Raw genomic sequence first — 25355 nt, forward strand, 5'->3', positions numbered from 1 at the left:
TGGCGGCCGAGAATCAAAACAATGGTCAAATTAGGAAATTTTAAACGTTCACAAATCTATCAAGGTTTGTTCTAGAGTTTTAAAAATGCTTCTATGTGATGACAAATTGAATAAATAAACGCCTGACAAAAGATCTACGATGAAAATACAAATTGAAAGACTACTGGGGATGTAGGAGCTTTCGGAATGTCTCCCCCCTAGCACCTTTACTAAGACTTATGACTAACCCTAATAGAAAAAATAATCCTCACAAATCTATATAGTGACAAATTGAATAAATGAACGCCTGACAAAAGATCAAGGGTGAAAATACAAATTGAAAGAATACTGGGGATGTAGGAGCTTTCGGAATATTTCCCCTTTACCTAACTTATGTGAGGTCAAATGAAAATATGAAGCAGACGCGAAAAATATCAAGTTTGTTCGGGCAAGAAGCTAGACAGATACAATTGACAGTTTGCCGACAACGTTTAATTAAATATTTCCCAGGGCAATAATTATCACATCGATGACATAAAAACGACCGTAATATCAGCAGTAATATTAGTAGACGTTGTTAATCGGTGAAACTTGTTTAAAATTTGTGTAAATCCGAATTTCTAATTCGACAGTATCACCCCACTTTTGGGAAATTTACACTGGCTTCCTGTCCGCTATAGATTGTGTTTTTTTAGTCTTCAAATGCCTGAACAATTTAGTCCCTCTTTATCTTTCTGAACTAATATACAATAAGCCTCGAATTAGAAGCCTTCGATTATCATGCGACACTACTCTATTATCTGTACCAAAAAGCAAGTTAAAATCTTTTGATCGCTCTTTTCAATATTATGGCTCAACTCTGGAATACCCTACCGCAACCCATTAGAGAAATTGAGAATATCTCAAAATTTAAATCTGCTTTAAAAAAAACACTTTTTCACAATTCATTTTATGCCATGCGATTATAATTTCTGTATAGTATTAAAGGCTCCATACACGCACGGTTTTGATAGGCGTCCGAACCACGATCAGGCAAACCGGGGTGAAAACGCAATGTGTGTGGCCAAATACCTGGCCGATAAACCTAGGTACGGTCGATCGCCCGCACAGCCCGCTTTGCTTAATATTTTTCGAGGCGATCGGCGATCGGGGGCGTGGCAGTATAAAAAATTGGACAATTTTTTTTCGGATTTTCGCTGCTTTGACGTCAGATTCGTGATCAGCGTCGAATTTACAATAGGTTTGATACCAAGAACTATGTTTTTACTCCAAAAATTGATGAAATTAGAAATAAATTTTAATTAATATTGAGGCTATGTGGCCGACAGAAAAGTGCCCCTCCCTGTTTTGTGATGGATCAAGTGGTATGACTCTCGCTTTCGGATCGGAAGGTTCAGGTTTCGAGACCCGCTCTGAGTGGCGCAGAGTTGAGTCCTTGGAAAAGGCTCTTTACTCACATTCTCTCACCGTACTCAGGTGTAAAATGAGAACATGGCCGTTCGTTGTCTTTGTTGGGAAAAAATGTCACATCGCCTGACAGGCGTCATGTCTCGTCTTTCAAGTCTAATATTGTTGTTGCCTTGGGACCCCTTGTAAAGCGCTTTGAGCACGTGGATATTGCGCCAAATAAATGCTGTGTTATTATTTTTTTTTAATAATATTTTTATAAATGTTGCGCCAGGAAGAGGTAGATGGCAAAAGTTTCGTTCTTGTTCATCGTAAAACTTATAAAGGATTTCATACAAAATAAAAAATAGTTTTCATAATTTTCAATGTAACCCTCCTTCCGCACTAGGACAAAACTGTCCCGGGACAAATTTGTCCTGTCCCACTGGAGAAAACTTCTATTCAAAAGGGGTTCCGCACTAGGACAGGACTGTCCCAGGACACACCTGCGCGAATCCATTATTTTTTATTTTTTTACAAGATTCAAAAGTTTATGTGTAGGCAATTGCAACTCTAATAATTCACATTTTATGAATCAACATAAGATACGACATGACGATAATGATTTTTTACACTGTACAATGGGATTTGTTTTCATAAGATTTATATAATCATGAAATATTCTTATAGCAAGAGTAATATTATTGCTACTGCTACTACTACCACTACCACTACCACTACCACGACTACGACGACGACGACGACTACTACTACTACTACTACTACTACTACTACTACTACTACTACTACTACTACTACTACTAGTAATGGATGAAATAGATGTTGCATATTTCTGTGCTTTACCACGTGGAAAAAAAAGACAAATTGAAAGAGAAAACAATATTGGGTGCATCCTTTAATGACCCAAAGATTGCTCAAGGGTCAATTCCGTAGACTCTATGGTGATCTCCGATCTTATCTTAAAATGGCTTTCTTGGAATCACCTCATTTTACCCAGGTGCAAATGAGTACCAGTTCGCTGATGAAAGTAATCTTTGACGGACTAGCATCATTCAAGAGGATAATAGAAAGTCAGCATGGTTCGTACCCGAAAGGCATCAGTTGAGTAAGTCACCTCGCCTAGCTCAATTTGCGGCGCTGCACTGCGGCTGACACCTGGTTATACCTTGTCCTAGCTAAATTTGCGGCGCTGCATTGCGGCTGACGCCTGGGTTATTCCAGTCTTACCTTGGAATAGACCCTCGAGAAAAATTTCCCCTATGGATGAAAAAATGAATTTTATTATTTTAAATTTTAAACTGTTATCTGTCTGCTCAACGCCACAGAAACATGGATAAGTTCCGGATTTATAAGCTTAGGAGGCAAGATGGCCTATGGTTAGCGCGTTGTACTCTGGACTCAGAGGTTCTGTGTTCGATTCCGACCGAAGCCAACTTGTACTTTCTAGAGCAAGAAAATTTACTCCAACCACTCACTCCATTCAGGTGTAAAAGGGTACCTGTCAAGCTGGATAGTAATCTGCGATAGACTACAGACTAGCGTCCCGTTCAAAAATTTTCAAACAAATACGTTAATTGTCCGCTTCACGCTATTGAAACCGGAATAACTCCTGCACCATTGGCTACAAGGCTCTAAAGGACTTAATTTGTTTTACAATGAGTCCAAGTGGCTCAGAAGGACTTACTTAAAAATATTTTCATTGAGAATTCCCGAAATAAATAACGATAAAGATAATTGATCCCACAAGTTACCGAATAGATGTGCGACCGGTTTTAGACACGTTACTGCTGTGTCACAAAGTGTGACACTTCTTAAATTATATTTATAACCATACGTTTTTAAATTGCCGAAAATATTTATGTTGCTATGCCTTCTGTACGTGGTTTCATCACATAGAATTATTTTTTGAATTGTTCTTGCTTTTTTATATTCAGAATTGAAATAAATAAATAAATTATAACTGTGAAATTGAATGTAAGCTTCAGTTTAATATACGAAAACATAAAATGGACGTTTCGGGTTTCCCCTTCATCAACAACACATGATGAATTAAAAACTACAGACGAATGAGATAATGTGGTAGTGGCGTTGTTAAGATGCATAAACAAAAACATTGATGGGCAGGAAATTGTTTGCTACTTTGTGAGGAAGCGCGAGTTAAAACAGAGCAATAGAAATTTATAAGGAAGGAACTGTGTAATGCAGTATAGAAAGTGAACTAAAATAAAGTGTGGACTATTGTTGGAAATAAATACAATGGAATTGGAAATAAATACAAAATATAAGGGATGTAGGTATTATTATATTAGTGGCATTAGCCACAGCAGAAGCAACAATAGAAATAGTAGTAGTTAGTAGTAAGTAGTAGTAGTAGTAGTAGTAGTAGTAGTAGTAGTAGTAGTAGTAGTAGTAGTAGTAGTAGTAGTAGTAGTAGTAGTAGCAGCAGCAGCAGTAGTAGTAGTAGTAGTAGTAGTAGTAGTAGTAGTGCAGAAAATAAAGACAGGCATTTCAATTTTGACACGGCGCCGCCAAGTCTGGGACTTTTTTGTCCTAGTGCGGAAGTCTGCTATATTTTTCTACTATCACAAACGATATGAACACGGGACTGGGACAGTCCTGTCCCGTTGATTTTGTAGCATTTCACAACGGCCTGGGACACAACGGGACTGTTTTGTCCCGTCCCAATAGGTGCGGAAGATTTCTCTAAATTCTATATGTTACAGATTTGGGACAGGACTGTCCCGGGACAGTCCTGTCCTAGTGCGGAAGAGGGGTAATGATATAATAATATGCCAGTTCTTTTTTTTTTTTTTCCTCCTCACCCGTTGACGCGACATGACGGTCGACCTTGACACAGACATTTGGGATTGGCAGATGCCAAAAAGCCTTGGAATGGGGTGGGCATTGTAACCTTGAATTATAATCTACAAACAACGCCCCCCCCCCCCCCCCCCCCCAAAAAAAAAAAAAAAAAAAAAAAGAAAAAGAAAAGAGCTGTGTGCGTGGTGTGTGGTGGTGGTGGTGGTGGTGGTGGGGGGGGGGGGGGGGGGGGGGGGGGGGAGGGTGGCGAATGCGGAGTAGTCCCGAGGAGTACCCGTTTAACCTGCCACGGGAACACTGTCGATTTGTTTTATAAATAATAATAATAAATAATAATAATAATAATAATAATAATATAATAATAATAATAATAATAATAATAATAATAATAATATATAATAATAATAAAATAATAAAATAATAATAATAATAATAATATAATATACGATAAATAAAAAATCTTTATTGTCCACAAAATGGAAAAATTTCCGTGGTCTACGTTGCTTTTAAACTTAAATCGGATTGCAAATGTATTGATGTTATGCGTATTGGAAAAATACTCACGACATCTCCATCGGGGTATAACATATTAACACACAAAACTGCAAACGCGAACGTTCATTGTCTGATTGATATAACTTAGTGATAAGTTAATTATAAAATGCTGTCTAAAAGCAATAACAACGGGTTGACTAACGTCAAATTCATTCCTTCTATTGATGCTCTGTGTTAAATTAAAATACTCACAAAGTCCGCCAGCCATAAATATCACTCCAGCCCAAAGATCTACATGGAACCTTGAACGTTATAGTCTGATATATTTTAATGAGAACTAATCATAAAAATGGGTGTCAAAAAACAATAACAATGAGATGAGTGACGTTAATTTGGTTCCTTCTATAAATATCCTAGAACTTTACTCACTCCATCCGCTCTCTCCTCCTTCAATACATATGAATCTATTCTCTCATCACTTTTTTGTGCGGCTATGCATGTGATCTTGTGAAATGACACTCGCCTTTGGATCGGACGGTACTGGATTCGAGTCCCGCTCTGAGTGGCGCATAATTGAGTCCTTGGAAAAGGCTCTTTACTCGCATTCTCTCACCTTGTTCACTGTTAAAATGAGTACCTCGCTGTTTACAGCGTCGTCTCTGTCGGGAAACAATTGCAATATCGCTTAACAGTCATGTCTCGTCTAACATGTTTTTATGTTGGCCAAAGACCCTTATAAAGTGATTTGAGCACCTTTATTGAATATAGCGGTATATATAGCGCAAGTAAATTTTTCTCTCTTTCTCTTTCTCTCTCTCCCTCTCTCTTTCTCTCTCTCTCTCTCTCTCTCTCTCTCTCTCTCTCTCTCTCTCTCTCTCTCTCGACATGTTAGATTATTATAGCTATTGCTACATATGATGCGAATATCTTGGACGGTTATTGATGCTATGAGTTTAGGTAAAATGCTCGCAACATCCACCAGTCGGAAATAACGTACCGTCATACAAAACTACGAGTAACCTTGAACGTTAAAAGTCTGATTGATATAATTTAGTGAGAACTAATTACCAAAATGACTGCCTTAATACAATAACAAAGAGTGGAATGATGTCAATTTCGTTCCTTCAACAGTCTAATTGATATAATTTAGTGAGAAGTAATCACTATTGTGGCAAGACGAAAGATAGAATAACAGACAGTAACTGGGATCGGTTCTGTCGCCCACATAGCCTCACTATTAATTAAAATTTATTTCTAATTTCACCAATTTTTGGAGTAAACACACAGTTCTTAGTAGTGCGGGGCGGTCCTTGGCAAGCTTAAGGACCACGGTCCTACGGTCCTTGGGAAATGAAGACCGCAAGGACCGGTCTCTAGACCGGTCCGTTCATTCTTGAACCGTTAAAGACCGCTACACGATGAAAACCGTGGCCTACAGGAGTAAAACACACGGAGTAGTCACACTCATTTCAAATTGTAACCTAATTAGAGAAGAGGGGTGATGCCTTCTTTATTTGCTCACCGTACTTCATTGTTACTTCGATAATTTAATAAAATTTGAAATTTATCCCCATTAACGGAGATAATGGCATCGCCCAAGGCGTTGATCGAGTTGTTCGTGGCGTTGATACACACACGCAACTCCTACCCCCCCCCCCCCCCCCCACACACACACACATTAGAGGGCAGCGAGCATTGAAGAGTAAGAGAGAGACGTGAAGTTATAATAAGAGGGGGTGGATGAGGTGATAAGAGGGGTCGATGGTGACTTTTCGCCAGATCTAACAAACTCAGCTACCCATTCATTGCTGAGTAGACAGGGATTCAGAAAAAAATCGACTGCACCCGGGATCGATCTCTGGCCCTTTGCGTATAAAGAGAGTGCTCTATCAACTGAGCTATCGGGGTCCCCAAATATTCTATTGGACCTTTTAAAAATACAGACGTTATAACTGGTTTTTTTGGACGGAAGAAACTAATGAAACTCATATTACTTGATTAGTTAAAACACCAAACGAAATTTTAATATTATTGTATTATTTTAAATGACAACAATGCGATAGAAAGGAGTGGCGACAAGAGATGGACAAAAGAAAACAAAAAATCAGACTTGCAACTTGCTAGGTTCGACACACACACACACACACACACACACACACATCTTTAGTAGTCACATACATTTCAAACAATAACCCATTAGAGAAGAGGGGTCATGCCTTCATCATAGATCATTGTCATTGCGATCATTATGGTGTAGTAAATTTTGAAATTTACCCCGTATAATGGAATCGTCCAAGGCGTGCGCCTCCTGTCCCCCCCCCCCCCCCCCCCATCTCACACACGAAAGGGCGGTTTGCGGAGTGGAGGGAGGTGGTCGTCTGCCTCTATGGTCGTCTGTGTCGTTTAGTGTATGGCAAAGGGGGTGGGTGCGATTAATTAAGTGGGATGGGTGGTGATTGGTGGAAGATAGGCAAAGGACCGAGGCAACGAATCGCTGGGGAAGTAGTATGGCGCGAGACCGTTGAAAGGTGATAAGAAGTGAGGACCGCCGGCGGTCTTCCTCTTTGGGACTGGACCACGGTTCACAGCTAAAAGACCGTGGGACCGGTCCTCGGTCCGGTCCTCAGCGCGGCACTAGTTCTTAGTATCAAACCTATTGTAAATTTGACGCTGATCACGAATCCGACGTGAAAACAGCGAAAATCCGAAAAAAATTGTCCACTTTTTTATACTGCCACGCCCCCGATCGCCGATCGCCTAAAAAAAATATCTCCCCGTATGTGGGCAAAAATCATCTGCGATAAACGCAGGGATGGGTCAAAGCGATAGGTCATCCGTCCCGCTACAGCGATGTCGGCGTCTATGGGGGTGGGGGGGGGGGGGGGGGGGTGCTTGATTTGGTGCATGGTTTGGGTGTCATGTTTATTTATGCAACTGATGTTATTTAAGATTTAGCAATGTTTTATTTTTATATCTAATGATTATAAATGTATTTTTTATTATGTTTATATTGTTTGTTCATTATAATAGTTATTGTATTTATTATTATTATTATTTTATTATTATTATTATTATTATTATTATTATTATTATTATTATTATTATTATTATTATTATTATTATTATTATATTTTATTATTATTATTATTATTATTATTATATTATTATTATTATTATTATTATTATTATTATTATTATTATTATTATTATTATTATTATTATTATTATTATTATTATTATTATTATTATTATATTATGTATTTATTATTATTATTATTATTATTATTATTATATTATTATTATTATTATTATTATTATTATTATTATTATTATTTATTATTATTATTATTTATTATTATTATTATTATTATTATTATTATTTATTATTATTATTATTATTATTATTATTATTATTATTATATTATTATTATTATATTATTATTATTATTATTATTATTATTATTGTCATTATTATTATTATTATTATTATTATTATTATTATTATTATTATTATATTATTATTATTACTATTATTATAAGCCCTACTATCATTCATGCCGGGGGACTTTGGGCACATACTCCATAGTGACCCCGCCAACAATTGAGATACCAGCAAATAAGTCTATGTCATACGTTTTCGAAAACATCGCAATAAGACCCGTGGCTGACCGAAACAACATTACCCTAAAACCTTATCTGATTTGAAGAGAACAGACCTAAATCAAAAATACAATACAAAGGAAGACTTTATGAATTATTATATCGGACATCGACAAGATTGCAGGAAGGGGAAGCTTATCATTTTGAAGATAAAGAGAGCTGCCGAAGTTGCAAGATTTGTCGACCATGGCAGTGGAAGGTATTAAGTCAAATCAATATTATCGCCTTAACTATTTCAATTTAGCAAGAATGATTGCTAATCATTATATCGGTAACATTTCTGCGCACCACATTTTTTACGTAAAGTACCCTTTAAATTGACATGCACTTATTTGAAGGTCTGATCACCTCATAGACACTAAGGATAGTTTTGGGCCCATTGTTATAATGGAAATACTCTCAAACCAACTCAACACTAACATTATCCATTACAATAATTTGATATAAGGCCCATAACTGTGTTCGACTATCAGACAAGCTAATTTGTGAACCTAGCTTTTAATTAACAGATCAAAATTGGAAAGACATGCCGCGAAAAGCGACGTGAAAATTTACGGCAGAGAACTGGATCCCAAACTCAGAACGAACCATGACACTAGTTTGTTGTATCACTTAATTCCATTTATTTTAAAGAACAGTAACTCCAAATAAAAGGTTGTTCGCAAATCAAAACAACAATAATTGCTCTTGTTTCGTTTTCATTTCATACATGAAGTTTCAACTGGCGTTGTTTAAACGTTGAAGTTAGTTTTTTCATATAAACATGGAAGGCAAAAACAGTAAGTTGTTTTATGATTCCAGTTACAGACCAAGGGAGGAAAGGACGCAGAAAATGTTTTTCATTTGAAATTGGATCGACATCAACTCAACACAACACTAACATTAACATAACTCAACTCAAATTCAAATCATTCCATTCTCTAAGAAAAACTTAGGCCTATACACTGATCATCATCAATGATGGCCATGGTCACTGAACTGAACGGAACTAAACAATTTCTTCTGCTTTTGAAATTAAGATTTGTTTATGATTATGATTTATTATGACATGAATGCTATACATTCTCCACAGACTAGATTCTTACTTCGTGTTTTTTAAAATTTCTATTTCTTCTTTCTTCAACTTCATTGAGGCAACTGCGGACTACAAATGTGATACAATCATAAATTTTAAAAAAGAAAAAGAAAAAAACACCAGAACATAATACCAAAAAGAAAAGGGAAAAAAACCCCAACAAACAAACAGAAAAACAAAACAAAACCGGAAAGGAAAATAAAAAGATAAAAATAGAAAAAAAACAACAACAAAAAAATAACATAAAAACCCAGCAACTCTCAAATTTTACAATTTTATTTTAAAAAATTTAAGTTTAAGACTTAAGACTTTAAAAAAACAGTTACCTTGGTGTGTTTGCTAAAAATAAAACAATCAAATATAAAAAACGCAGTGGCTATTTTTACAGTCCCGTAAAGATGGTTCTCGGGGCTATTTTTACAGTCCCGTAAAGATGGTTCTCGGGGCTATTTTTACAGTCCCGTAAAGACGGTTCTGGTGGCTATTTTTACGGCGTTGCGGTAATAGATTTATAAATAGTAACAGGTTGGCTGAGTAGACGCCATTAGCTCTAAAACTCTCACTCACTTCGTTCAGGTGCGGCGAGTTAGCAGCCTCTCTCCCTAGAAAGAGGAGAGCTAACGCTACGTAGCTCCTCTTTCTAGGCTCTCTCTCTCCCTCTCTCTCTCTCTCTCTCTCTCTCTCTCTCTCTCTCTCTCTCTCTCTCTCTCATTCTTTCTCTATGTCTTTCTTTCTTTCTCTTTCTCTCTTCTCTCTTTCTTTTTACTTTCTCTTTTTTTCTATCTCTCTCCCTCTTTCTTTCTTTCATTCTTTCCCAATCTCTTTCTTTCTCTATTTCTCCCCCCCCCCCTCTCTCTCTCTCTCTCTCTCTCTCTCTCTCTCTCTCTCTCTCTCTCTCCCGACCTTTCTACATTCTTTCTTTGTTTCTCTCTCTCACTCTTTCTTTCATTCTTTCTCTATCCCTTTCTTTCTTTCTTTCCCTATCTCTCATTTTCTCTCTCTCTCTCTTTCTTTCTCTCCCTCTCTCTCTTTCTTTCATTCTTTCCCAATCTCTGTCTTTCTCACTCTCCCTCTCTCTCTCTCTCTCTCTTCTCTTCTCTCTCTCTCTCTCTCTCTCTCTCTCTCTCTCTCTCTCTTTTCCTTTCTCTTTTTCTCTATCTCTTTCCCTAGTGGTACCTCAAAGCCTAGGCAGAGGGGTCTGACCTTAGAAAGCGTTAGCTTTCTCTTTCTAGGGTCTGACCACAAGGTGAACACCGCTTTGGCGGAGAACAATAAAACAACCTCCTAACTGGGAAGGGAGGAGCAATACAGCGACCACTCTTGTTGGTCGGAACAAACACTGGTCAATCGGTAAAGGAGTAGAGCAACGCGATGGTGGGACCAAAGCAAAATGCCTCTCCACCTCGGCGCCCCAATGAGGATCAGTCTTGGGCACCTCTATTCTTTGGATCATGACTGCCCATGGTAGAGAATCATCATCATTATTTACTTTCTTTTTTTTTTTTTAATATTATTCAAAAGAACAATATTTAAGCATGAGGTGTTTCGCAATGTGCATCTTTACCATGGACTTCCACATGGGGGGGGGGTAGTCATTTGTCCACAATATGGTTGGGAGGTGGTGGGGGGGGGTTCTAAAATTATGGTCAAAATGTGTCCAATTGGTTTGTGAACGGCCTCTTTTCTGAAATTGGATTCAAACCCACTCTCACGTGAGAAGACTGCACCCTGAATGTTAGACGTCTACGTCTTTTAAAATTGTATAAACCGTTAGTCCTTCCTGACTGGTTATACTGGTAAAGTATAAACAAAAGCCAACCTGTAAAGTATTATATCTTGAGGGGTGTCGACTCAAGCAGGAACTAAATATACTTTCAGTGTTTGATAATAGATCTATATTATGTATGTTTGACAGAAAAAAAATCAAGACATACAACCTAACCTGCCCACTGATGATAGAAAACGGGCTGTTCTGTACTGCAAACATAACTTATGCAAAAAAAAAAAAAAAAAAATTATATGTAATAAAAATGACAGTACCGTAAAAATCGCTAAGAGAATTGACTTTACATTAATTGTTTGTTAATTTTAGTTTTAGCTTTAGGTCTAAATATGTTAAAGATCTGTACATCTAAATATCGGGAGAAATGATATGTGAAGTTTGTGAATACTGCAAAAAGATGATAATCTATAACTATGCGGATAATTGAACAGAATCGCATCAACGCCGTAAAAATAGCCATGAGAACCGTCTTTACGGGACTGTAAAAATAGCCATGAGAACCGTCTTTACGGGACTGTAAAAATAGCCTCGAGAACCATCTTTACGGGACTGTAAAAATAGCCCCGAGAACCATCTTTACGGGACTGTAAAAATAGCCACTGCGTATAAAAAAATTAAACCTAGAAAATTGCTAATTGATTCAAATAAATAGAACTGAAGATATCTTGAATCTAAATAGAAATAACAAAGAAATGGGGTTAAAAATCAATATCAAAAGATGTTCACTTAAAGGGTGCAACTTAAATTTGACATGACACTGGGACTCAAATCAAGGACATGCAGGTCAAGCACAGAATGCCTTACCACAAGACCGCAAAACTGCAAAAATGGAAAGAAAGCCTTTATAGAACCAAAAAAGACAACAACAACAACAAAAAAAGATATAAAGAATGCTTAACATTGTGTCACTGATAGTTTCTTCAATACATTAGGTTTTATTGCAAAAAGTTAATAAAGGCCAAGTTAGCATGTGAGGATGCTTGGCTCCAAGGGCCTCCCTTCCTAAATATCCATTTCACAAAATATCAGAGTGAAAAGATTTTATTTGTTGTGCTTTGTATTGTCCCCGTTTAAATGAATCACATCGACTCACTTTATTTTTCTCTCCATTTTTTTGGCTCATTTAGGCATCTCTAACTTTTGGTGAAACATTCTTGTGATCATATGATTGAAATTCATTCTATCTAACTGCATTCATTTTTCATTGTAGATGAGGGAAAGAAAGCCAGAACATTTGATTTCATGTCAATGTTTAACGAGGCAAGAAAAACAGCTGTGGAAAGATCAGGAGGAGATGTCACAGGTCTAAGTAACTTTTCTAATTTTTATTGTTGTTGATGCTTTGTATTTATTCCATTTATGTTGTAGTCATTATTATTTTAATAATAATAATAATACGGTAATAATAATAATAATAATAATAATATAATAATAATAATAATAATAATAATAATAATAATAATAATAATAATGATAATTTTTATTTTTAATATTAATATTATTATTTTTAATTTTAATATTATTATTATTATTATTATTATTATTATTATTATTATTATTATTATTATTATTATTATTATTATTATTATTATTATTATATTATTATTATTATTATTATTATTTATTATTATTATTATTATTATTATTATTATTATTATTATTATTATTATTATTATTATTACTATTATATGATGATAATGATGATGATGATGATGATGATGATTATTATTATTAATTATTATCATTATTATTATTATTATTATTATTATTATTATTATTATTATTATTATTATTATTATTATTATTAAAGTTCTGACGATGATGTTTCAAATTACTTACTGATATCCCATTTAAAAAAAAAATAGAATCTGCCATTACTAAGGCAGTATTATCCTGATCTATGTCCATTTATGAAGTTAAACTTTTACATTTGTCTTCCAATTCTTTTATGTTCAGACTTGGACCTCACAAAACAAAGTTCATTGGGCTCAGAGAAGAAAATTTCAATAAAGAAACAATTCAGAACAAGGAAGAGTTCCTCAGAAGACTCATCAGAATCCGAAACAGAAATCAGCAAAAATATTTCAAGTTAGTAGATAATACTATGACATTGTTAAATCCTTTTATTTTGTAATATCTGGTATTGATTTTAATTATTTTGAATTTCAGTAGAACAGATTAGTTACATTTGATCTCTTTGTTAAAAAAACATTCTTGAGTGATATTATGCATGTTTGACTATTACACCGTGGCCCTCCGCATACAGGTCTTTTAGAAGGAATATTCCTGAAGGTTGATGTGTTTTTTGTGCAAAATTTCAAAACTTTGATTCAGGCCTTAACTGAAGAATCATTTGAGCCTTAAACATTCCTGTACTATTACAATCAATTTGTAAATCTTAATTTGCGTGAAAACTATTGACTTTGTTGTGTGATTAAAAATAACATTATTTAAAGCTTATTTCACTTTTACTTAGCATATATTTAAAAAATATGAATTTATAATAAATGGAGAAAGCAATTCAAGAATTGACCTCTCATTTTCATATATGTTTCCAATATTGATATGTGTTCCCAACACTTTTAATTGTGCTATGAATTGGCTACATTTGTTCATATACTACTTTTTATTTACATACACAAAAACAGAAAATGATGACGAAGAAGACAATGTTGGCCCTCTACTACCTCCAGGTTTTAAGCCTATGATACAAGCTCATCATGAAAAAGACAAACAGCAAGAGGAAGATGATAATGACGATGATATAGGTCCTCCTTTGCCGCCAGGTTTTAAACCAGTCAGTACTAAAGACGGAGGTGATAATAAAGAGGGTGATAATGATGGTGATGAGGATGAGGATGATGATATGCCAGAAGAAGACGAGGTAAGAGGATACAATTTTAGTGATGAGATTTGTATTTTAAAATAAGCAAATGAAATATTCAAACTTCATTTTGCATGTAAGTATTCATTTGATTCAATGTGAATTTTTTTTCCATTCCTAGAACCCATTGAGCCGTATACCCTCAAGTCATGAGATTGTTTTGCAGCATGGGAAAAAAGCTGTGAGTTTCTTTTCTATTTTTTTTTTTCAGAAGTATTATTTTTATTTCTATTTTTAAAAAAAGAGTTAATGGTTTATTTCTCAAAATTTTATTCTCTATCTCATATTAAGGTTCATTAAGTTCACTCATGTTAATCAGCTGTACTGGATGTATTTTTTTTCTGCTGATCTCAGTATTGACGTGCACTCCTTGTGGCAGTGTTGTATCTGTATTTGCAGATTGACAATCGTGACCTTTTAATTTTGAACCATTTGAATGAATAAAAAGCAACCTCATATACTTAGTCCTTTGGGCAAGCATGAAAAAAATTAATAGAGAACTATATTTTTGTTTCATGCTTCATATATGCTTTTCATTTGACCAGTAGAGTCGATGTGCTTATGGGTGAAGACTAGTGCACTGTTTTTTCTATAGAAGGCAAATCTCTGATTTTGTAGACTGTTCACCATTTCTATCAGTCAAGTTCATTTAATACTAAAACACAAACAGATGGAACCAACGTATGGAATATTATTTTAGCTTAGCAAAGTTGTTTTTACAGAGTGGTGCATAATTTAAGACGAACAATTTTTTGGTGAGATTTAAAATTGCTCATACACAATTTTTCTTTTTAGAATTCTTAATACTGGTCAATGACATGTTTGTATTGACATTCTTAATGATAATTTCCAGGTTTCTGCCCTAGCATTAGATCCATCAGGAGCTAGATTGGTGAGTGGAAGCATCGATTTTGATGTCAAACTGTGGGATTTTGCTGGCATGGATTCGTCTCTCAAATCTTTTAGATCATTACGGCCTTGTGAAAGGTATGTTTTTTAAAAACACAATTCAGGAATGTAAAAACAGTCTGGCCTTTCTCAGATTTGAGCAAAATTGGTTTGTTTTAAGATTTTTAGATTCGTTAAAATCATGATAAAAATATAGAGAAGTTGACAAGTTTTGGTATAATTTAAAACAAGAGTTTATGCCATGATGTATCATGATAAACTTGGGAGCAGCCACTGGTGGAAGATAAAGATTTTAAAAATCTGTGAATGGTATAATACAAAAAAAATAAATTAAAAAAAAACAGGAAGAAAAGTAGAAGAAAAAATATTCCCACAAAATCAACTTTCTTTATCTGAGGATCGAAGATCCGATTATGAGTGTGAGGTCTGAGATTCTTCAATTTTTCTTTTTCCTTATTTCTGGCACTTTTCAAACTTTATGCAGTAGGAACAGACCTTTGAGTTGCTTTATGTCTCAAGAATTCAATAATGTAGATTTGTCTAATGAATTCTCTAAAACCACGGAAATGTCTAATTCTTCCTTATAGAAACTGAGATAGCAAATAACTGCTGATCCGTGAAATTAAAAACAGAAATTTTCTATGGTCATTACCTGATATTGAATTGAATGTTTATTTTGCACTTTTGTCTATAGGTTTCCAATATTCCTTAATATTTTGATACCGACAGGTAGATTTAAAAAAATAAAAAACAAAACAAAACAAAACAAAAATTAAAAAGAAAACAAAACAAAACAACAAAACAAATAAAATACAGCAATACGTATAGCAATATAAAAAACATTTATTAATCTGTTTTGAATCGCCAGCTTTGTAAAGCTCATTTTAAAAAATCAGCTCACATTGACTTCACCATGGCAACGTGTTAGAAATTATTAATATTCATTGATTTATTGGCTTTACTTCCCCAGTCACCAGATAAAAATGCTTGAGTATAGCAACACAGGAGACCAATTATTGGTCGTGGCTGGCAACTCACAAGCTAAAGTCATCGACAGGGATGGTTTTGAAGTGATGGAGTGTGTCAAGGGAGATCAGTATTTGGTGGACCAAGCCAGCACAAAGGTTCGAATTTACAGAGTTATCTCTCTTTACCTGACAAATAAACAAGTTTATCGTTTTCGTATTAAAATATTATAGTTTGGTATGGCCAGATTCTGAGAAGAGAAAAATCCACATATCATTTTTTGGTCCAATAATTTAATTTGATGAAAAAAAATATTGAATATTTTAGGAGATGCAAACTTTGAGGCCCTATGAATTTTCTTTCTTTTAAAAAAAATTTTCTCTCCAATAGTCTTAGTGGGGTGTATGTGAAAAAACAAAACAACGTTATGTATGCAAAAATGAGCAGTGCTGCTTCATATGTTGTTTATTATGCCAAATAGTATTTTTCTTATTTAACTTCTAAATCAACAATGTTTTCCATAAAATTTTGCGTTAATGCTTTCTCAAAAGCGTGACATAGAGATGATCTAATAGAAGGATATACACTATGAGAATGGTCTTGGTAAAATCAAGCTTTACATAGAGTGAAGGGAAGTTTTGTTTAATTACGATTATTTTTACATACTATCCCCTGTTGTCCATGCCTGACATTATATCTATTTTTCACTTAGAGACAAGTAACACAACACCATTGCATCATAGACTTCATGAAAGCCTGAGCCACATAAATGGATAGGATGTGAAATCATGACTGAAAAAAAATATACCAGTCTTGCACTAAAGAATTAAAGTAGTAACTGATTGCAATCCATCATTTTAGTTATGAGAAATTTCGAAAATAATAATAGAAATGTCACAAGTAATTTGAACTATCATTTAAATTACTAACATGTTCGACAATTTTCCATTTTGCTGATAGGGTCATACTGCTATGTTGAACTCTGGCTGTTGGAATCCAAAGATTAAAGAAGAATTTTTGACGTGTTCTAATGATTGGTAAGCTGGAAAATATCACAATTTGTTCCATTTTTTCGGTTGATGACAAGAATGATTTAAGTAGAAATATTAAATATACGCTCATAATATAAAATTGTTCAGGTAATTCAGCATTTTTTTTAAGCTTCAAATATTGTTCAAAAGAACTTACAATTAATATGGTGTTTAAAGTAAAAATAATTGATAACAACTTTGAAAATTTTGAATTGTGTATTTCAGATTTTTGAAAGATTAATTTCACATTCAACAAAAAGGATAGCAAAGGAGAGACAAGCATGAGTGAAGTTTAGGCTTCTCTGAAATATATTATATGAAATAACATATACTTATTTGTATCAGTCAAATTTAAATAATATAAATGATATAACTTGTATTTAAAAATAATTAAATTAAAGAATATTCTTTTTTTGTTTTTGTTTTGTTTGTTGCTTTAGGTCTCTTCCAACACAATTGAGGTTATATGAGAGACCGCTGAAACAAAAAAACAAGCAATCTAACAAAAATAGTACAAATGTAAATCAAAATCATAACCTAAAGATATCATAAGCTAAATTATAAATAACCAAGAACAAACAGGCAGAAGATTTACAGAAAAAAAAATATCCCCTGTCAAAAATACAATCACAAACCAAAGAAGCAGGATAGGCTAGTAAAGAGAAGAAGAAACGACATCACTATCGGATCGTACACCCATGCGAACATCATAGGTATATGATTCAAGGGTGATGCTCCCATCCAACCACCCGCATATTATTATATTCTTTTTTTATCAATTCTTTAAACAAGAGCTATTGAAACACAAAGAAGATTTGTCAAAGATTAAATATTTTTCTCATTCAATTATCTGTTTAATTGTAGATGTTATCGCCAACATTGTAATTTCTAGATTTCCTTTTTTCTTTCTTTTTTTTTTTTCTTTTTTGCACCATACTATTTTAGCACAGTGCGTTTATGGGATGTGACGAAACAATTGAAGCACAAAAATATTATTAAGACCAAAGGTATGGGGGGTCGCAAGACGATACCAACTACGTGTACATACAGTATTGATGGGCGGTATGTGGTAGCTGGATGTCAGGATGGATCAATACAACTGTGGGACCACAACAAATACTCCTTTGTAAGTGTTCCATAGTTTGCTTTGTTATTCTTTCAATAGGGAACAATAGTATGATGTCCAAATACTGGTTCCAATCTCCTTGGAAGCAAAACCAGTCATCCAAAGGACTGGATACATGTATTGTGCAACGAATGTTCTGATTTCACAGTGATGACATCTTATTTTCTAGTCTCAATAAATGCTGATTGTCAATAAAGATCATTCGTCCTCGCTCTTTTAAGAATCATAAGAATCTGCCAATACATCCTTGCCACTAAAATAGTTATGCCACTAATGATTCAATATGTAACCTATTCATAATTTATCCATTGCCCAGAGGAGTGGTTACACACTTCCAATGAGTTTTGTATCGGAAAAGAGGAATTCTGCTTCCCATTGACAACACCATATTTTATTACATTAAAATGATCAGTTTTTCTTCAAATTTTTATCAAGATAAATGATTGAAAAGGTTTTGTTGTATTTTTCTTTTCATTTTAAACTTTGTTTACTTTGTGTTGTCCCCTTTTATAAGTCACATTCACTCCCTTTATTTTTTCTTAATTTTATTGGCTGATTTAGACACCTCTAACTTTTTTTTTTTTTAATAGGTTTCATTTTATCACAACGTTTGAAAATAATAGGATTATAGTTATTACTGTTTTCTGAACAAATGACAGTAATAAGCTAAATGCACATGATCATATGTATATCATTGTATCCTCCATTTTCTACAGGTAAATGTTGCTTTACAGAATAAAAATGCCCATATGAATGGATCTGACATTTCCTGCCTTAGGTTTTCATATGATGGACGCACATTGGCATCTAGAGGAGGTATGGAATCACTTTACAATGCTTTTGCGCTTGATTTCAGACCTGCCACTACAGTGATGGTAACGTTTTAGTAAAATGCTCACAGGTTCTGCCAACCAAAATAATTTTGTAAACCAGTACATTTTAACTCAATAACTCAGTTGGTAGGACCCTCACTTCATAAGCAAAAGGACCGGGATCGGCTCCAGATGAAGTCGCATTTTTTTTCTGACCTCTCTGTCCACCCAGCTGTAATTGGTTTGCTAGGTCTGTTAGATCTGTGAGTAAAAAAACCCCCCAAAAAACTTGAGCTTTTATATTGCGCAAAATCCTCTAAACATGCTCAAAGTGCTTTACAAAGGGTCCCTGACCAACAGCAACATGTAACAAGTAGAATGAGACATGACACCTGTTAGGCGGTATTACAATTTTTTTCGGACAGAGGCAAAGTTGTTAATGGCTAAGTACTCATTTTACTCCTGAGTACGGTGAGAGAATGTGAGTAAAGAGCATTTTCCAAGGACTCAACTTTGCGCAGAGCGAGGCTCAAACCCAGGACCTTCCGATCTGAAAGCGAATGTCATACCACAAGATCACATAGCCGCACTTTACAATAAACTAGCTTCCTATCCAAAGGATAGCAAACAATTGCTATTGTCTATTTCACACTATAAAGCCCCGGATGAACTCTAGCTCTATGGACCTAATGGCTTTTATGTGCAATTAAACAGAATTTATTGAGAACTTATCATGTCTAGGTTCCGATAGAGTACCCGCTTCACACACAAAGGGACTGAGATCGATCCCGGGTGCAGTTGAGATTTTTTCTGACCTCCCTGTCCACCCAGCATGATTGGGTAGCTGAGTCTGGTTAGATCTGGTGGAAAGTACTTTGTGATAGACTAGCATCCTATCCAAAAGATAGTAAGTAATTACTATTGTCCGTTTCACGCTATAGAAACCTGGATAAATTCCGACTCCATGGGCCTCATGGCTCTAAAGGACTACTTTATCATGTCTCTGACAATCTGAAAACAATAACAATGAGCTGAGTGAGCTAATTCATTCTAGACTGATTTTTTTTTTGTAAGGGTCAAACTGGCATAATTCCAATTTTGTCTGCCAGATATGAAGTTTGTAACCCAAATATTCCAGGATAATTTTTTGAAAATATCTTTTTAAAATCCATAATATGCTGAGAAAATTAGATGGAATGATTGAAGTAAAATTTGGTTAAAATCTTGGATCCGAAGTTATTATAATTTAAGTTATTTGTTGTAGCAAATCCGTGATCACTTTGAAAGGACACTACTGATTAGGTAGACTAAAATTGAATATTTAGTTTGTCATAAAAATCAAATAAATATTTAAAACATCTTTCTACATTTTTTTCATACTTAAATATCTTTTTTTTCAACATAACAAGTTTAATTTTTTTTAAAATTTAAATTATAAGTTTAATGATATATGTAGATGTAGATTCCTAGATGAGGTTGTTTTTGTTGTTGTTTTTGTAACATTTCGATACTAAAATAAGTTATTTGGGTGACAAATTAGAGAGTGTATGATAAACAATCTGAAACGGTGTGTATGAAAGAATGACAGACTATGCATAAAGAAAAATACAAGTAAAAAAAACATCAATATAAAATCAGCGTACTTCCCCGGTCTAGACAGACTGATATTTTGGGATGTTTTTTTCTTATTTTTTACCCTCTGCTATTTCTGGCATTGCTTCATACAAACCTTTACAGATATTAAAGTTATTTTGGAAACATTTAATTTCCATATGTTTCTCTGTGTTGAAGTATAAGAAATAATCCAAAATTTTGATTTATTAATGTTTAAAAATGGTTTAGCTGTATTTGATTTATTAAGATTTCACTGTATTTTGATTTTCACACAGGAAGAGATTAAAATAAGAATTTTTACCCTTATATTATTGACTATCTTCTTTTCATTTTCCAGGAGACGATACATTAAAGTTATGGGATCTCAGAAATTTCAAACAGCCTTTGGTCACAGCACAAAATTTACCCAACGCTTTTCCAGTGTTAGTATCACTAAAGAAAGAAATAGAAATAAATTATTTCTTCAAAAGACTCTGCCAATATATAAATAACGAACAATAAATTGAATGTTATTTCAGTCTAATGCATATCATATCAAATGTGTGATAAATATAGTTAGTAGACACAGAACATTAGCTATGAAAGCTTAGCATTTTCATTTTCATATCCCCTCTTTTTTTTTCTTTTTTTTTTTCTCCTCTACTGTCGTTGTCCTAATTGAATCGTTTCTTTTTAAATAAAAAAAAAAATTTCACATGTTTGCATTGAAGTGTATCAATTTTGATTCCTATTTTCAGGACAGACTGTGTCTTCAGTCCAGATGACAGACTACTGGTGACAGGGTTATCAATACACAAGAGCGAGAGTAATGGCAAACTTATCTTCATGGACCGAGAGACTCTCAGTATTGTAAAAGAAATGTATGTCTCAGAAATGGTAAGCATGAATAACATAACATTAATCTGTACTCCTATAATCTTCACATCTCAAAGAAATTGACTAATTTGATTTTGCCGGTGTCTTTTATCCATGTGCATCAATGAGAATTGAATAGAAATTTTTAAGAGCACCAAATCTTTAAAAAAAGTGATGGAAATCAAATCTTATTTTCGGGTGGTAATGAAAGGCGTAGATACCTATAATACCTTTTACCTTGTCAACTGCAGAAAATGCTATATCAGAGGATATCACCTTCCTCACTCCCTTCCTCTTTACTTCCCCTCCTCCCACCTTCCCACCTCTTACCCCAACAATGAGTGCACTAATCCATCCATGATTTAGATACTTTGGAAAAAAAATCCCATTCACACATCTCACATCTTGGAAATCTGGATACACTTTTATTTCCTTCCTTGGTATTCAATTCACTCTAAATTTTATCATATATTCGCAGAGTGTGGTTCGATTCCTGTGGCATCCTAAGCTGAATCAAATGGTTGTGGGAAGTGCTGATGGCGTCGTTAAAGTTTTCTATGATCCTAACAAAAGTCTCAGGTAATCAAAGTTTTATGTAAGAAAATGCATCAAGTAGGTTCCTTTACCTGCTAGCTTTAAGAATTCCTTCCTCTTGTAGGGGTAAAGAGTATTTTTGCAGAGACGTATGACCAATGGAGTCAGAAATAATCCTGGTGACTATAGCAATAAACGGATAGTAACAATGGCTTGCTACCGGTAGATAGGATGCTGTTCTATTGCAAAATATGTTCTGCCAGATCTGACAGACCCAGCTACCCAATCACTGCGAGGTTGACAAGGAGAATCAGGAAAAATCTCCACTTCAGCCAAGATTGTTCCTGTTTCTTTTATGAGTGAGTCGAGTGCTCTACCAAATGAACTTTTGGGACCCTTAGGGAAAGTGTAGAACAGTGATATTTAAGTAGCTTGTCTTTTGAAATAGTTGACTGTGGGAATGGCCAGGTTACCATTAATTGAGTAGTGTAAGTAAAAAGAGAATATTTTTAAAAATATATAGATTTTGAAATGACTAATTTCACTAAATATTTGTATAAACCTTGTCCATTTGTAGCTACTACATCTAAGTTGCTCAAAATAGATTACACTGGATTATTTTGGATGTCAGCTGTATACCTATCTAATTTTCTTTGTGATTTTTTTTTTTTTTTTCATCCATATGTTTTCACAGAGGTGCTATGTTGTGTGCTGTTAAAAGACAGAGAAAAGTCAAGCAAGTGGAGACAATGGCAGCACAAAACATTATCACTCGTAAGCGATTTTATACATGTTGTTGAGGAAAACTTCAGTTTTTACTCGATATTTGCATTTTTTGCGGTCAAATGACCATGATTAGAATGTTGTTTATGTGTGTGTATATGTATCTTGTGTGGTGCTCAATGCACATTACAAATCAATATACAAAATTTACATATATAAAACGTATACCACAATGACATCAATAGCAGCAGTGTATGTAATATCATATCAATAGCATGAAAATGTAATGGTAAATAGGTTTTATGAATTTATTGATTTATTTCCAATTCAAAACATAATTTTTATAATTATTTATATATTCATTTTAAAAAAGAGGTCAGTTGTAAAATTTGAATCATTTGTATTGACTCAGTCTATGAATATCACACATGGAGACTGTTTACCATGATATGATAGAATATTAACAAAGAATGAATTGAGTAGAAAAGTACCAGAAGGCAATAGAGAATTTAAAAACTTCGCAGTGATGGGGGCTCGAACCCACGACCTTACTGGTATGACAACTCTGTCTGGCTAGGTAGAGGGTGTCGCTACTGTCACAGCTATCCACCACGGTTGTTATCTTTGTTGTTATCAAAATGAGTGCCTGCTCCACTTACTTTTCTGATATGGTAGAATATTGAAATTTTTTTTTATATCATTAAATATCTGATCTGTGTTTAAAAAAAAAAATTGTGTCCAATTTTACAGCATATGCCCTACCCATGTTCAGACAAGGAAGACCCACGAGTTCAAAGAAACAAGAGGAAAAAGTTCGGAAAGACCCAGTTAAAAGTCATAGACCTGATTTACCAGTGTCTGGCCCAGGTATGCAATGTGATAGCAATGGTAGTGATGATGATGAAAATGATGATGTGATGGTGATGACAATATGGTTGTGGTGCCATTGATGCTTTTATTACAGACGTTGTAGTTTAATGCTGCTCTGATGATGATGATGATGATGATGATGATGATGATGATGATGATGATGGTGATAACAATAATAACAACAAGAAGAAGAAACAATAATAAAAACTATATTAATAATAATGATAATAATAATAATAATAATAATAATAATAATAATAATAATAATAATAATAATAATAATAATAATAATAATAATAATAATAATGATGATGATGATGATGATGATGATGATGATGATGAAAATGATGGTGTGATGGTGATGTGAAAATGATGACAATGTAGTTGTGGTGCCATTGATGCTTACGTTGTAGTTTATGCTGATGATGATGCTGATGATGAAAGTGTTATTGGTTTTTATAATTCTGTTCCTGATAACTTTTTTAAAAGACATGTTGTTATCAAACAGAGAATATGTGTTATGAAAATTATATATTCTTGTATTTTAAAATGAAGGCAAAAAAAATTAAGTGCACAATGTAAGTAATAATAAAGACTTAAAAAAACAATATATGTATGCTTTTTGAAAGGTTTCTTCCCTTTTACTATTCAAACGCGTTGTATTTTTAATTTTAAAAATTGGATGTTCTATCAACTGCAGAGTTTGATTTGACTCTAATGTGAGATTTGATCTTACCTATCTCTTTTATTGAGTGAGCACTAATAGGGATACAACTCGGGATTCATTGAAACCCAATGTGCATTGCTGTTCTATTCTAGGTTTTTAAATTATTAAACAAGAAAAGCATGCCATATCCATAGAAAAATAAAGAGAAAATGAGTCTTTATTTTGTCTGGCATGGGTCCATCCATTTACACAATTTCTATTTTTGACATCAATTTTTAATCTTATTGATTATCCCTCTCTCACTTCGTTTTACAGGTACCGGAGGTCGCGTGGGTGCCAAGGGTGCCACCTTGTCACAGTATGTGTCCCAACAAATTGTGTCCAAAAAGCCCGACCCTTACGAGAAGGATCCCCGAGGAGCCATCTTGCGTCATGCAAAGGATGCAGCTGAAAACCCATACTGGGTGGACCCTGCTTATAAACAGTATGTATCCTATTGGCTTTTGTAGATTTGTTAAGTGCCTTGTGACTTTTTATAAGTGGTTGGGCCCATGTGTTCATAATATATAGTATTCGCAGGTCTGATAACCGAACGTAATTATGAACTTGATTTAACAGTGTTGTAATGGAGTATGTTATGTTATTATTTTTATTGTTATTGTTATTATTATTATTATTACTTTTATTATTATTATTATTATTATTATTATTATTATTATTATTATTATTATTATTATTATTACTATTATTATTATTATTATTATTATTATTATTATTATTATTATTATTTATTATTATTATTATTATTATTATTATTATTATTATTATTATTATTATTATTATTATTATTATTATTATTATTATTATTATTACTGTTATCATTATTATTATTATTATTATTCTTTCCTTTAAGAAACCAGCCTACACCCGTCTTCAGACATCCAGCAGAGGACGAGAAGAAAGATGAAGAAGATGACGGACCATTGTGGAAGAAGAAGAAAGTTGGATGATAAGTGTGGCAATAATGAAGATGGAGAAGACAATGAATTTGTTTTAATTGTCTCTTTTTGTCTTGTTGTCATATGTAACTATATTAAATATATTGATGACATTGATGTTATTAAATGTATGAATTTTACAAACCA

The 25355-nt window shown here is 33.9% G+C and overlaps 1 protein-coding gene across 2 annotated transcripts; it reads left to right on the forward strand.

The window, feature by feature from the left end:
- Positions 1-25355, forward strand: LOC144973935 (WD repeat-containing protein 70-like). Of its 2 annotated transcripts, none has more exons than XM_078916826.1 (17): positions 1-64; positions 12430-12522; positions 13176-13307; positions 13868-14103; positions 14225-14284; positions 14957-15090; positions 15983-16136; positions 16939-17015; positions 17955-18135; positions 18852-18951; positions 20899-20983; positions 21299-21437; positions 21895-21995; positions 22645-22724; positions 23424-23540; positions 24526-24694; positions 25124-25355. In XM_078916826.1, exons 1-17 carry the CDS (start codon positions 22-24, stop codon positions 25218-25220), a joined length of 1998 nt encoding a protein of 665 aa, XP_078772952.1. In that variant the 5' UTR covers positions 1-21; the 3' UTR covers positions 25221-25355. The 2 variants fall into 2 exon arrangements, with proteins under 2 accessions (XP_078772952.1, XP_078772956.1); XM_078916830.1 differs by lacking the exon at positions 1-64 and adding an exon at positions 8988-9140.

This window comes from Berghia stephanieae, chromosome 1 (genome assembly GCF_034508935.2).
Source record: "Berghia stephanieae isolate SIO BIC M18660-M18661 chromosome 1, UCSD_Bste_1.3, whole genome shotgun sequence".
NCBI classification, from domain to species: domain Eukaryota; kingdom Metazoa; phylum Mollusca; class Gastropoda; order Nudibranchia; family Aeolidiidae; genus Berghia; species Berghia stephanieae.

What these genes read in the sequence shown, in the direction of transcription:
- LOC144973935 (XM_078916826.1), top strand. Translation starts at nt 22, where the DNA reads ATGGTCAAATTAGGAAATTTTAAACGTTCACAAATCTATCAAG. An exon ending in ACCACAACAAATACTCCTTT is followed by an intron (nt 18,136 to 18,851) that starts GTAAGTGTTCCA and finishes CATTTTCTACAG; the next exon opens with GTAAATGTTGCTTTACAGAA. An exon ending in AGCACAAAACATTATCACTC is followed by an intron (nt 22,725 to 23,423) that starts GTAAGCGATTTT and finishes CCAATTTTACAG; the next exon opens with CATATGCCCTACCCATGTTC.